Source organism: Triplophysa dalaica, chromosome 15 (assembly GCF_015846415.1).
Source record: "Triplophysa dalaica isolate WHDGS20190420 chromosome 15, ASM1584641v1, whole genome shotgun sequence".
NCBI lineage: Eukaryota > Metazoa > Chordata > Actinopteri > Cypriniformes > Nemacheilidae > Triplophysa > Triplophysa dalaica.
Genome location: NC_079556.1, coordinates 1,695,719 through 1,709,547, shown reverse-complemented (window position 1 = coordinate 1,709,547; position 13,829 = coordinate 1,695,719). Strand labels below are relative to the sequence as shown.

General features: G+C 37.8%; 4 protein-coding genes across 6 annotated transcripts in view; 1 reads left to right on the top strand and 3 right to left on the bottom strand.

Moving 5' to 3' along the window:
* Positions 1-965: 965 nt before the first annotated feature.
* atg14 (autophagy related 14) lies at positions 966-5,273 on the bottom strand. Of its 2 annotated transcripts, XM_056768842.1 has the most exons (10): positions 4,828-5,273; positions 4,161-4,223; positions 4,038-4,080; positions 3,877-3,958; positions 3,520-3,757; positions 3,204-3,436; positions 2,876-2,993; positions 2,618-2,708; positions 2,441-2,526; positions 966-2,296 (listed from the first exon to the last, which is right to left on the bottom strand). In XM_056768842.1, the coding sequence occupies exons 1-10, from the start codon at positions 5,118-5,120 to the stop codon at positions 1,999-2,001; spliced, it is 1,545 nt and encodes a 514-aa protein (XP_056624820.1). In that variant the 5' UTR covers positions 5,121-5,273; the 3' UTR covers positions 966-1,998. The 2 variants fall into 2 exon arrangements, with proteins under 2 accessions (XP_056624820.1, XP_056624821.1); XM_056768843.1 differs by lacking the exon at positions 4,161-4,223.
* A 669-nt stretch (positions 5,274-5,942) lies between these two features.
* tbpl2 (TATA box binding protein like 2) lies at positions 5,943-8,313 on the bottom strand. Its single transcript, XM_056768148.1, has 7 exons — positions 8,103-8,313; positions 7,147-7,508; positions 6,952-7,039; positions 6,737-6,828; positions 6,442-6,609; positions 6,267-6,361; positions 5,943-6,161 (listed from the first exon to the last, which is right to left on the bottom strand). The coding sequence occupies exons 1-7, from the start codon at positions 8,145-8,147 to the stop codon at positions 6,085-6,087; spliced, it is 927 nt and encodes a 308-aa protein (XP_056624126.1). The 5' UTR covers positions 8,148-8,313; the 3' UTR covers positions 5,943-6,084.
* Positions 8,314-8,531: 218 nt separating this feature from the next.
* On the top strand, positions 8,532-11,348 carry jmjd7 (jumonji domain containing 7). The gene is made up of 8 exons (XM_056767486.1): positions 8,532-8,754; positions 8,938-9,091; positions 9,505-9,758; positions 9,848-9,904; positions 9,985-10,080; positions 10,180-10,253; positions 10,840-10,999; positions 11,111-11,348. The coding sequence occupies exons 1-8, from the start codon at positions 8,706-8,708 to the stop codon at positions 11,197-11,199; spliced, it is 933 nt and encodes a 310-aa protein (XP_056623464.1). The 5' UTR covers positions 8,532-8,705; the 3' UTR covers positions 11,200-11,348.
* The window catches only part of mapkbp1 (mitogen-activated protein kinase binding protein 1), a 37,656-nt gene continuing 35,141 nt past the window's right edge, over positions 11,315-13,829 (bottom strand). For both annotated transcript variants that reach the window (XM_056767484.1, XM_056767485.1), the window contains one exon: positions 11,315-13,707. In XM_056767484.1, the coding sequence (XP_056623462.1) occupies positions 13,474-13,707 (234 nt within the window). In that variant the 3' untranslated portion in view covers positions 11,315-13,473. The remainder of the gene's footprint in view (positions 13,708-13,829) is intronic.

Sequence of the window (13,829 nt, the reverse complement as noted above, 5' to 3'; positions counted from 1 at the left end):
ATATGTATTTTTGATATATACCCTTCTGCAAAGTTTTGGATCACTTAGTATTCTTGTATTTTGTCCACATTTTAGAATAATAGGAAAACCATGGAATAACAGAACTGTAACATAGGGAATGATGTTGAGATTGAAAAAGTTCAAAATTAATAAACACTTTTATATGCTCACATCTTTAAAGTACTCACCCTCTGACTACAAAAGCAAAGCTAGCTTTTTGTGGTCTCAACCTGGGAAGCTTTTTAAACCGCACTGAAATGATTTCCATATATCCTGAATCCATTTCATATGTTTCAATATCTTTTCTAGCTAAATAAAATGTTGACATAATTGTATTATTGTCTACAAAAATAATTTAAAACATTGAAACCTACACCTTTAGATGTATACAAATATTTGTGAACTAAATATGGTTTTTAATTTCACATTTCATTTGCTGTTTAAGTGATACTCTCACACGTAAAAGGAGACACTTATGGTAACGAACTCATTTAGGTGAATAAGTCAAAGGTCTTGTGCTTTGCAGGTAAAATTGGGACCAAACAACACCTTTCTGCTGTGCAACTTGTGAAAACAAACTTTTGCCACTTGTTTGTTGCATACACGATTATACTTTCAATAAATGTTAAAATCTTCGAGAAATATTCTCATGTAAGTCTTACTTTTAATGTCTACTGCTGCTATTAAATGGATAGTTTTATAGGTTTCAGTTTCAGTTGATCTGGAGATTAAAAGGTTTTATAAATTAGCTCTAAGGTTGATTTAGAATGCTAGTAAAATAAGAGCATTTTGTCCCCGGAAAAATATCAAACTCTATTATGCAGTGTACACCTATCCATTATTTAGACTTAACTATTATAGACTGCTTCTCAATTTAAAAAAAAAGTTTTTTGCTAAATTCATATCTTGGGGAAAAGTTTTGCAAAAACATCACAGTTCAGATTATCAGAGTTGTCCATGTAATATTGGTTTATTATGTCTGAATATGAATAAATCCTCTAGTCAATCTTCGCTCTTTAAAGCTAAATGGTGTTACATCACATAATAAATGACTGACTGCAGCAGGTTTTATAACGTGTGATTGATTTATAGTATAGTACAAAAATTGCCCGACATGAAAACTGAATATACATGAGCATTTCTGGCACAAAAGCCCTGAATGTTTTATATCCTTGTCAGAGTATTTATACTCTTGATGCTTCTTTTGGAGTTTCTTCTAAATGCAACTGGAGATATCACAACACATTTAAAACAAAGATGTAATTTATACATATAAATAATTGCTCAATTTCTATTGTTTATCAAAGAGATTTTCAGTTTAATAACTGTGCGGATTGGCTTAAACAAATACATGTTTATATGAAACTTTTTGATAGTATGATTTTTTGTTTCAACAACTAAAGATGGTGCAAAAATAAATATAGGTAAAACATTACAAGTCATAACAATGCCAGAATATTCATGCCTGATACAGCATGTTTCATCTTAAAGAAAAGAGAGAAAATCAGCATTACACACCTCTGTTTCTTCATAAAATACAATTCCTTTTGAAAATGTATCTAATAAAACATAACACACCAATAATATGCTTCACTCTTTTAGTCCAGCAACATTTATACAGTAAAATTCTTTGAAAAGCTGGTGAACAGGTGCAGTTTTACTCTTCCGTGAGAACTTACAATCCATCAGTCAAGACAGCACAGACTCAAGTCCGTCCAACAATGCTTTCTACAGTTTATATGAATATAACAAGATAATATTTGGCAATGGGTGTAATTTATGTAATGTCTCCAGTTAAATGTGAGCAACAAAAGAGCAGAAATGAAATTTCTGCTTTGAACCCACTATCCAAGACTTTATTACTAGCACACGTGAGTTGCTTCTGAAGATCACATGCTTCCCTCTGGTTTCTACCACATATATACCACTACCCAGAGTCAGGTGAACAGAAAATTCCCTTTGTCTGCATATGCCACCACCCCTTACATCCATCTGATCTCAGCGCTGACCAGTGTAGGTACGGAACCAAGACGTGACGGAAGCGGCCGCAGATGAGATCATTCCCCCAGCGTTTCCCACTGGCTGAGACGCCTGCATGCCACTTTGGGAAAGATCCATAGGCTGAGATGGGATGTCACAGAAGCGGGGACTGGGAACAGTCTCCCAGTCCGTGCCCAAGTCTGTTTCTTCATCGGTCACAGCCTCATCGCCGCTCTCCTCAGAAGGTCCGGCTGCTTCTGGTTCCACAAACTCCATTGATTCTTCTAAGTCTGCACTCACTTCAAAAGGCCCAGTTCTGTAAATTGGAATTGGCAGAATTGTGAAAGAGATGTTTTACTGATGAATAGGGGACAATATACAGTATATTTGGTGAAAGATATTTGGCGAAGATGTTTTTTAGCACAACAAAGTAAACATGTAGTCTACAAAACGTTTTTACCTGCCGAGGTTCTTGTTTTCTGGCGACACTAAAAACATGATGTTCCTCAAAGTGTGGTGAGGATGAAGCAGCTCGCTGTCAACATTCTAAGGGGCGACATGCACGTGAGATGTTAGAGTCAATCAGAATCTTCTCAGATCAAAACAGGCTAAGTAATGATGATTCAAAAAAGGTTACCTGTGAGAAGCAGAGGTGCAGGATGTTGGTGTTGAGTTTGTTTATGGCGCGGGTGAATCGGTATCTGGTCAGATTATCACCACAGAACTCGCTGTAGAGGAGACAAAACAGAATGTCAGTCGTCTGTGGTCTTAAAAATCACCGTTGTGCCGCATACTGAAGATTGCTCCCGCTTCAAAACTGTCTCAGAGATAAACCACGAACGCTGATGTCTCGAATTTTTACTTGAAGGGAAAAAAAATAATATGCTGCAATGACCTGTTGCATAACTTTTTCGGGAGGTTGACATCCAGGATATGAGACAGGATGTTGACGAGTTGTGTAGCATAGCATAGGGCAGCACTGATGGTGTGGGCTGGGTTCATGTGATCCAGCTCTGAAACAAATGAAATGTAAAATGTTAACAAAAGCAAAACTTTACTACATGATTGGTTTCATTTTTAGGTAAATTTGAAAAGTACATAAAGCAATGCATATTTCTCAATAAAATGAAGTAGACTAAAAGTCTGCATCCTTAATTTTAGTTTTAAAGAAGCAAACAAACTTTTTAGAGAAATGACTGAGAGGTGACTGTATTTTTCTGTACCTGGCCCCTGGTTTCCGCTCTTCTCTTCCACCCAGTTGTAATAGGCTGAGCAGTCTCCATTGCTTGGCAGTGTGACATCTGGCCCGGTGATGCTAATGCTCGTCTCTCCGTTTTGATCATCCCAGATCCAACGTCCCGAGTGGTATGTGGTACGTCTGGCCTCTGCGAGTTCAGTTACGGTGCTGGAGGTCAGAGCAAGATCGTACTCGGCCACAGCTGGATCCACTGGGTCCCTTAATAGTGCAAAGGAATACTGTAAATATGATGTGTTGTGCTGTCTGTTTTGTCTCCTAAGTTCTCTAACTCTGGCTCTGACCTGCTGCCCTGCTTCTCCTCCTGTATGTGAAAGATGTGTGTGGTGAGCTCCAGGATGTGCTCTCTCCGCACCTCGGCCAGGGCTTCCAGTCTTCCCTGCAGGTCTTTGGATCTCTTTTCCAGAAGCTCACCAAGCTTTTGGTTATGCCGTTTAATCTTATCCCTCTTCTCCTGGTGCCGACTGGCCCTACGCTGCAGTCTCTGACCTTCCTCTTGAGAACGCAACAACAGCTCCCTGCCTAAAAGGTAAAGAGAATAACATGACTGAGTAAAGCAACAGGGATTTCAGACATACAGTATACATGTCCAAAATAAATATTTCTTTATGGGATGAACCTGTGTGACAGTACAGACTCACCACTCTTCACTTCTTCATTGCCAGTGCAGATAGCCTCTTTCATTTGCTGGATTTTCATCTTACATGACATGATTTTCCACCTCTATGGTGAACAAAACCATTAAGGTAAAATGTCATTGTTGCTTATTTCAAATGTGGAGTATGTAAAACCTATAACTTACCATCTGATCTGCCTCAACTTTCTTATCCATGGCTTTGATGACTCTAAGAAAGGAATATTCAATATACTATTAATTTTATATACATGTTCTCAAATCGTCCAACATAAGACATTGATATCACACCTGTGTTGTAGATTCTCTTTTTCAGTTTTCAGCTTCTGGAGTCTTTCAAGTTTTTCTGTGTACCTTTCAGCAGAATACGATCATTCATTCATATAAATAAATGATAATTTTATAAGGGTGATATTACAGGATTATAGTATGAAACTATCAAATTAAATGTATAATTATTAAGACTAAAACAGACAAAATAAACCACTTAATAGTTTTATAGCCATGTGTAACATTGCACTATATTCTTCTTTCATATAATGTTAAATATACTATGGCTACAAACGGTCAAAATAGCAATTTAATCAGATTTTAACACATTTAATGCATTAAAATCCATGTTTAATATTATTACATAATTTGAATGCCAACCATTGCATTTAAAACACGTGAATTTGGACATTTATCAACATGACTCAGCTAAAGCTAACCAGGTCAACACACACACATTCAAATGCTTTTATAATGTTTATCAACAATTTATAAAAACTTAATCGCGTGGACAACACCTGCTTATATAAAATAAAACAAACGAATGAAATTATTGTCACAAAACCATAATACCGAAAACAACTAACAGTTTGACAGTTTGTTTACAAGTTAGCTTTAGCCTGTTAGCATCGCGAAGCTAACTGCATTAGCACGCGGCGCAAATAATAACAGTAAAAAATCTGCACACCTCTCCTGATTCCTTCCGTCAAAGTACACGAAATCTCCGGCCTGGATGCATCGGGCACAGGTAAGTCTGCGTCGGGCTGTGTTGCAGAGCGGACATCTCTCCACGGCCACAAACAGCCCTTCGGCGTCATCCAGCGCCTCCACCATGACCGCGGCAGACGCGCCCGCACACGCCGTCTGACTGTGCTTCTGAGGCGGCTGAGGCTGCACAGGTGCCCGGGCCTCTGATGCAGACTCTGGTTGTTCTTCACCGGGCCCAACAGCCCGGGATTCTGCTGCGACGGGACTAGCCATGATGATACAGGCTCTGTCAGGATTCAAAGCCCATAAGAAACCTTATCTAATACATGGACATGGTCTGTGGTTTAAAATGTTAAAATTAATAACTAGTTCTTCTTGACTGGTGTGTAAGTATCTGTGTATGTCATGATAGCTGGACTTCCACTATATCACGTGACGTGTTGTTTGTGTATGTGATGTCACGTGTGCTGGTGAAGTTCATACTTTGTGAATAACATGCTTGTTACTATCTTGAGATTTTATTTAATTTAAAATTATTCGAAGCTTAATTTTGTTTTCCCTGCTGGGAAAATAGAAACCATCAAGTTCTAATGGATTTAATTGTTACACTGGGAATTGTGATGGTTTTAATGAAACCCTAATGGTCTCTGTGGGTAATGTGTTGGGTTCTGTTCGTGGGATGGTATCTGGTGGATGGGAACCAATAGAAAACAATAGTTTTGGGCTGGAATTAAAATACATGTGCAAATTCTAATGGTTTTCATTATAAATACCATTATGAACCATTGCAAAATGCAAATACTTTATATATAATACAATTTCGAAATGATTTGAATAGAAAACAGCTGACATTCACAATGGTATTTATCTATCGAATCTATTAAAAATGTAGGAACTTATTTGGGCAGAAACATTGATTAAAAGTGTACCATTACCCTTTTAGAAATAAAACTAAACACACTTCCCTATTCTGAATGAATAAATACAACCTATTGTTCATACTTATTCTGCAAAATAAGAGATGTTCACAATTTATTATTTCGCTTGCATCAGCAAGCTGCAGTTACAACATGTAAGGGACAAAACATTCATAATAATATTTTAACAAAATATATTTACTCTTGTGGCCTCCTGTTATTCCAGCATCCATCTCCGATAATCATAAAGACGTTAAACCATGTGTAACAACAAAAGTCAGGTATTCCTATGAATCACGTGTACAGTAAGTGCATGATTTCTACTGTTTCCTGAATCCTTTCAGTATGGGGTAGATATTTTCAAAAGCTTCATAGATCTCTGATCTCTCCTTCGCACCTGGAATCAAAGCATTAGTAGAAGTGGTTAAACTTGGCCTAACAAAACAATTCCAATGCATGATTACATGTTTTAAAGAATATAAGAAATTTATATCTAATGTACCTGTGAGCACGACCTTTCCAGACACAAAAATCAGCAAAACAATACGCGGCTTCACCATGCGATATATCAAACCAGGAAACAACTCTGGCTCATAGCTGGAGAGACAACATGTATGAAAGTGTTAACAAGACAGCCCAATGGAAACCCGTGAACATAAAACAATTGACAGACAGACCTGCTGAACTGCTGGTGAGTGAGGACCAGGCCCTCCAAGCGTATAGGAAAGCAGACGTCACAACTTCCAACCATGTTTTGGATTTTGAAGTCTAGGAATTTGGCAGGAAAGCCAAGCTTCTGTACGACCCGGGCGTATTTCCGTGCAGCGAGGCGAGATTGCTCTTCACTGCTTGCAAAGATCAACAATGGAAATGACAAGTACAGGCTAACAGACACATGTGAGACTATACTCCGCTCAGTTTGTTAAATTTACAGCCGTGGTACCTCAAATTAGGAATATATATCATGGATACCTCTTGGCCCCGGTGCAGACCATTTTTCCAGAGCTGAAAATGAGAGCAGTGGTTCTCGGGTCCCGAATCCTCATTATAACTGCAGCAAAACGCTTTGCAAACAGAGAAAATAATTACAAAGACCCTGCAATGATATTGCCTGTAGCTACATGGATATTTAGGGTGTACCTCAGAAATATTGGTTATTAACATACGTACGAGCATGGAAAGTTTACCTTTGGATTGTATTCGGCATTACGCGCCTGAAGTGCAATGGATTTGAGGTCCAGAGGACAAGCAAGGTTCACGGTTGACACAATATTCCTGAATTTTACAGTGACATTGAATACAACACATAAGTCAATGAATCGTTTAAATGTCATTACAAATACAGCCTTGCAAAGAGCCATCGCCAAATGAAGAGCTCTCACTGTAATTGTGGGATGATGCCTGAACTTTCCGCCACTGGGGTCATGGGGGTCATAGGGGTCATGGGAGTCATTGGGAGACTGCAGAACTGAGATGTGTTTTGGACAGCATTGCTGCTGCCTGTATCCGCCTCCGTGGATTCGGTCGGCGGACAGAAAATGCCGCTGTCTTCATTCCTGCTGAGATCTTCGGCCCGCGACGGCTCATCTTGAACGCTCAACTCATCAGGTAAAAAACTCAGATCCAAGTCTTCCGTGAGATCCTTGCCCTGAGAGTTTATAGAGGAGAGGTAAGAGGAATCCTGGAGCTCTGGAGCTGGACCCTGTAGACCTAGATCCTCCTCAAAGATGTAATCAGATGAACCCTTCAGGAAAACAATAAAGAGAGAGCCTTTAAACAACAAAAATTCAATTCTTAAATTCAAACTTTAATAGCATCATAGATATTTTGACACGGACATGGATCTTACCTATGATGACCCAAACTATACACAAAAAACAACTAAAATATAATTATGACGTATACATTTCATAATCATTTTTAATGTTAATACATTATTTTACATTTATGTACAATACATGTAGAAAACAAATATGTTTAAAAGTATGTATTTTCATAAAAAAATTAAGTAGCATAATTCTTCACATTTTAATTGAAATACAATTTATTATTCATTTCTGTAGCACTTCATTACATATTTTGCCATTATTTTCGTGTTTTACAGCTTCATTTACTTGTTAATATGTGTGTTGAGTTTTTGTTTCCACACGCAGGCCTATTTCCGTTTTACCTTAATTTTGGCAGGTGTTAAACCAACATTTAAAACCTTAGCATTAAAAAACAGTAAATTTAATGCATTTCAACCATCTGTGAGAACTAACGTTTATCTAGGCTGTGTAATGCGCCTATATTGATTACATGTTAGTCGTTTTATTTTCCTTTTAAACAATTAACTTACGATAGTTTGATCAAAGAAATCTTCGAGGGCTGCATCCTCATCCATGTTCCTTATGGTCCATGAGTATAAACAATCATTTACAGAAAAAGAGGAAAGAAAACTTTCCCACTCTCAACAACACTGATGTCTCAGAAAGCACGTACATTAATTGGCAACAAGTGTGAAGTTGTTTGAGGGCGTGGCAATAATTTAACAAAAATGTAATGAATTAAAATAAATCCACTTATTTATGCCTAGTCAAATGATCAAATAAAAAGTCAAATATTCTGTATAGTTGAGGATTTTAGTTAAATTTGACGCATTTAAATGAATCGATTGTCATTGCAGTCCAGCTTCGAGCCACTAGAGGACGCCAAACGCACGCTCCAAACATGGCGTCGCTTCTGCGCACGAGCGGAAAATACGCGTCACAACACAGGAGACGTAAAACATGTGAGTTGCTGAGCATATGAGCTGTCATGCAATGCTTTTAAATCATAAACAGATAGATGTGAAGTAGTTTGACGGGTAGTATTTCGCTGAATATGAGTAAACTTGTACGCAAGGCAAGAACGTACACGACGAGTGTTCTAAGCTGACGAAAGAAACATAAAAGCATGTTTAATGGAGGCAGTAAAAGAGTGCTTGAGAGACTTTCCCAGAGAAGCACGAGGTGAGTTTGTTTTACATCATAGGCACGTTTATACCCCATCAGCAAAATCAACACTGAACGCCTTAAAAATCGTTTTAAAAAATGTAGTGAGACCCAAATATGTTCAGGTCAGTTGTTATGAGATAGACTCAAATGTGACTTCATTGTAATCTGTGTGTATTATTTGCGTGTTTTCTTCAACAGAGCTTTATTTAAATGAAGCAGTACCGTACCTGGATGAGCCCCTATCACCACTTCAGTTTTATCGTGAATGGATTGGTCCTAACAAGCCCTGCATCATTCGCAACGCCTTCAGTGATTGGCCAGCATTGTCTAAATGGAATCCTGGGTACCTCAGGTCAGCCAATCAGATGTCAGCATGCAGTAGAACTCATTTGTAAATGCATATCACATGCATGTCCTTCAAGGAGTAATTCACCCCAAAATGAATAATGTCATCATTATTCATCCTCTCAACATTTCAAAGCGTATGGGTTTATTTCTTCTGCAGAACTCAAAAGAAGATATTTCGAAGAATGTTGGTAACAGAAATGAGTTGGTCCCCATTGACTTGCATTGGTTTTGTGTCCATACAATAGAAGTCAATGGGGACCAACGGTTTTTGGTTACTGACATTCTTCAAAATGTCTTCTGTAGAAGAAAGTCATTCAGGTGAATAAGAAGGCGAATAAATGATGTCAGAATTTTCATTATTTTGAGGGTGAACTACTCCTTTCAATGCTTTGAAAACACTTCTTTTGTGTCGCACAGAGAGAAAGTGGGCTCCAAGATAATCAGCGTGGCGGTCACTCCTAACGGATACGCAGATGCTGTAAACGGGGATCGCTTTGTGATGCCAGAGGAGCGTCAGATGAGCTTTTCCTCTCTGCTGGATATCATAGAAAGAAAAGTGAGGAGCAGTGGTGTGTTTTATGTTCAGAAACAGTGTTCAAATCTGACGGAAGAGATACCAGAACTAACGGGAGACGTGCAGACTCACATTCCCTGGATGAGTGAAGCTCTCGGTGTGTTGATGTATTTCCACATGCATTTGAAATGCATCTCACAACTTCAAAGGACTTTGTGTTTTATTTTTTTATTATTTTATATTCAGGTAAACCGCCTGATGCTGTCAATTTTTGGTTAGGGGAGGAAACTGCTGTCACATCGAGTGAGTGTCTTATATTATATCTGAGATTCTCAACATTAATATATCCAGATAATGTAAACAATGTTTGTTTTACTCTGCAGTGCATAAGGATCACTATGAGAATCTATACTGTGTGATATCTGGGCGTAAAGAGTTTGTATTACTTCCTCCCACTGATAGACCTTTCATACCGTATGGTAAGGAATCAAGAAACACTTTTATTTTGCCTGGTTAGGTTTGCAGACATACTTTCATATTGTTGTGCTGTCTGTGCATTGACGTATATTTATTTACAGAGCTCTATCAGCCAGCAACATACAGACAGAAACAGAACGGCGAATTTGAAATAGTGGATGAAGATTCACCTAAAGTGAGTTTTTTTTGTCAGTAAGGAGGTAAAGTGACATTTGATATATTTGCATATCTAAGAAAATAGATTTTCTGAATTTTTTGAAAATATTTTCTATCATCACTACAGTGTGAAAAAGTAAAACCTATTTTATAATGTTTAAACTTGTTTTGAACCAATGAACTGTCAATGTGGTTAAGACTACCCAGCAGAGTAATGTTTAAAGTTTTGTCTTTAGTTTTATATTTAAAATTATATATTTTTAAATTAGCAAATTCTCATGGTAACTTTACTTAATTATACTTTCATCATCTTATTATTTATCTCAATTATTTTTAGGTCAATATAATATTGAAAATATTTTCAAAGTTTGAATTTACCAAAGGTAATACTAACAAAGATGACCTGTTTACCAAAGATGTATATGAAGAGTTGGGTTCCAAAAATCATGTTTTTAATCATATTTTTGTTGTGTTTTTCAGCTGTACTGTTTTTGTTATTATGGCTTAAATGAAAACAAACCAACTGCAGTTCGATTGATATGAATTATAATTAAAATTCTTAAACATTCCTGTAAATCTCTGTGTGATGTGTTTCCACTCATCAGGTGCCCTGGATTCCTGTAGACCCTCTGAATCCAGATTTTGAGCGATACCCCTCCTACAGACTGGCTAAACCTCTGCACTGTACTGTTGAAGCTGGCGAGATGCTGTACCTTCCCTCTCTGTGGTTTCACCATGTGCGTCAGTCTCACGGATGTATAGCAGGTGGGTGATGCGTCTGCAGCGGTGCAAAACCTTACTCATGATATTCCTGGGTATGCAATTCAGATAATAATGTGTTCTTTGATCAAAATGATGCTATTTTTATCTCTGCAGTGAATTTCTGGTATGACATGGAATATGACATTAAGTACAATTACTTCCAGCTGGTGGAGTCCTTGACAAGCGCAGTGGGAACATTATGACACTTTATCAAATAAACATATCTGATTAGCAAAAAACTTCTGTACTGTTGATAAGTGTGCAAGTTATTATTTGTGGTATGCAAGAAATGTGCAATAAACATAACAATTTTCCATGTATTCATGTAATAAATACAATTTTATTTGTTTGACTTCTCTGAGAAAGACTGTGGATGATAGATCTTATAAACATAAGGATAAAAACACTTGACTTCGGCTTTGGAGCAAAAGGTCAGACAAAGTCTTTGAAACGGGTCCATCTGTCATCCTAGAGTACATCATTTCATTATATGTTCAATGAGAGCAAAGATTGGTGATCACAGAAACAGAGCTGAAAGCTGAAGGTTCAAATGATTGTTCATGAGAAGCAAGTTAAGCTGTCAAGCATGCATTCTTGTTTAAAGCGCGAGCCGGCCCTAAAATCCACCGATCCTCATGCATAAGTAGTGTGTTCATTCTATAGTACAGAAGACTCCAGTTGTCACTATTACCAATGTAATCATACATTGTTTAGTTCTGCATCACTCGTAATAGCTTAATAACTAAATGAATTCTGTATGAAATTGAGCTTATGATATTTTGATCTCATGCATTTCAAGTTTTGTTTAAATATTAAAAGATGGAGAATCTGATGTCTTTGCATACTGTACCAAAAATATTTGGAAATATTAGATTCCTAAACGTAAAATTGCCAGTTCAATCTCAAAAAAGGGGTATTATAGGGTGGTCTTAAAATAGAAGCATACCAAAACGATGCTCAGCATTCAACTGGTAAGAGATATAAGAGTTGTGACATCATGACAGACTTTAAAGTGGAATTTGCAGTGTTGAAGCGTGTCCACAAGGTACATCATTTTTCAGATTAGGCATTTGGTCGATTTGGATATGCTCAATATTTGGCAAGAAATAAAAGTTGTGTCTGAGCGACTGCAGATTTTGCTCCATGACAAAATCATTTATGGTCGCAAAAAATTGTCAAGTATGCACTGACTTCAGCTTGGCAAAGCATCTTCACTTTTTAACAGTACAAGAGAATCTAAAATACAGTATATTTTTATAGATAAGAGGTTACAGTACACTTAACTACAAACGCCATCATTAGCTTGGAGACAAAAGGTGCTTTACTGTACATTATCATTTTGGAAGTATGGAAAAGAAGGCTTGTTTCTACCGCAGGTTAGAGAAGCAACATCATCTATTTAGCAAGGAATTAAGGGATATACAGAAAGGATTGTTAGGAAGTGATAACAGACTTTGTTTAGCTGTAAATGACTAACAGAACACAACTTTTTAATAAAACGTACCTTAAAGAAGAATATCATTGGAAAGCATTCGGATTTCTAAAAGTGACTTGTAAACCTACGTCAATTCTCAAAAAGTTTCCCCACTAAATGTCTATTAGGTTATGAAATATTCCCCAGCGTCACCAGAGCAATTCAATTCCGTTGTGTTAATTGTGGCAGTTTTGCTTTGGCTGCCATCTGCAACCTAAAAGGAATCTGTATGAAGTAAAAATGCCGGATTTATTCCTCGACGACAAACTGCTGGTCAACGTTAAGGCACCTGTATCCTTGAGACAAATCCCATTTCAAGTACAAAAGCTATCAAAAGACTAAATCATAATTCAGTTCGATTGGTAAAACGTTTTTTTTGTTGAAATCCCTAAATATCAAACTTCTGGTGACACTGAGCTTTCCTGACACGACGTCACTGTCCAACAAACAGTGACCCATCACATAATAATAAATACACATCCCACCGTCCCAATTGAACTTGAGAGCATCAGCACAAACACGACATTCAGTATAAAATCATTGTAGTAATAAAACGTTAAAAGTGGGATAAATCTGCTTTGTTAAGACTTCCAGGGATGCCGGTCCCTCTGAAAGAGAAATTTTAAATATCAAATTCAAACATGAGCGTTCTCTCAACAAAAGTTTGTCGTAACAGTGTTTCACTTCAACATACGTCAGATTGCATCCATGCGTAAAAAAGTCTTCTGATTCCCTGTCTTTAAAATGATGAACCACTGCTGCGTGATGGAGAACCCTCGATCATCATTTATAATTCATTTGGCAGCCATGTTGAGTGGCAATAACATCCAGACATGTCTTTAGTATCAGGGCACAAAATGATGAGTGGCAAGAAGCATCAAGAGCGTGTGACGTTACAGCGCTAAACATGGAGGTAGAATATCTGCGTTCTTTTCAAAATCTTTATTTAAAACTCCTCGCTTCTGCAAAGCAGTATCATGGCTTAAAATCCTGTTGCGAGTACTCAGATTTTGTTGTCCATCCTCTTTTCCACAGCGTTGAGGAGAAGTTTGGAGTACTGTTCTAAAAGGGCAAGCGTCCGGTCGTCAGTGTTGGCTAACGTGCGTGCGCTGTCAGCGCTGGGTGGTCTTTGTGGGGGGCACGGAAGAAGGGAATTCAGCTCGACTCTCATCGCCTCAAAAGCTTCGGCCAGGACACGTGTCATTTCCTGCTGCTCCTCGCCGGTGGAGTTGCTTAGCTACAGGAGCACACACACATACCCAATGTTAAACTCAAGCCACCCGCACAAAGCGTTTTAGACATTCGTGTGGGAGGAAGCGAAGTCGACACTACAATTAAATGTAAATGCGGTCGAAATAT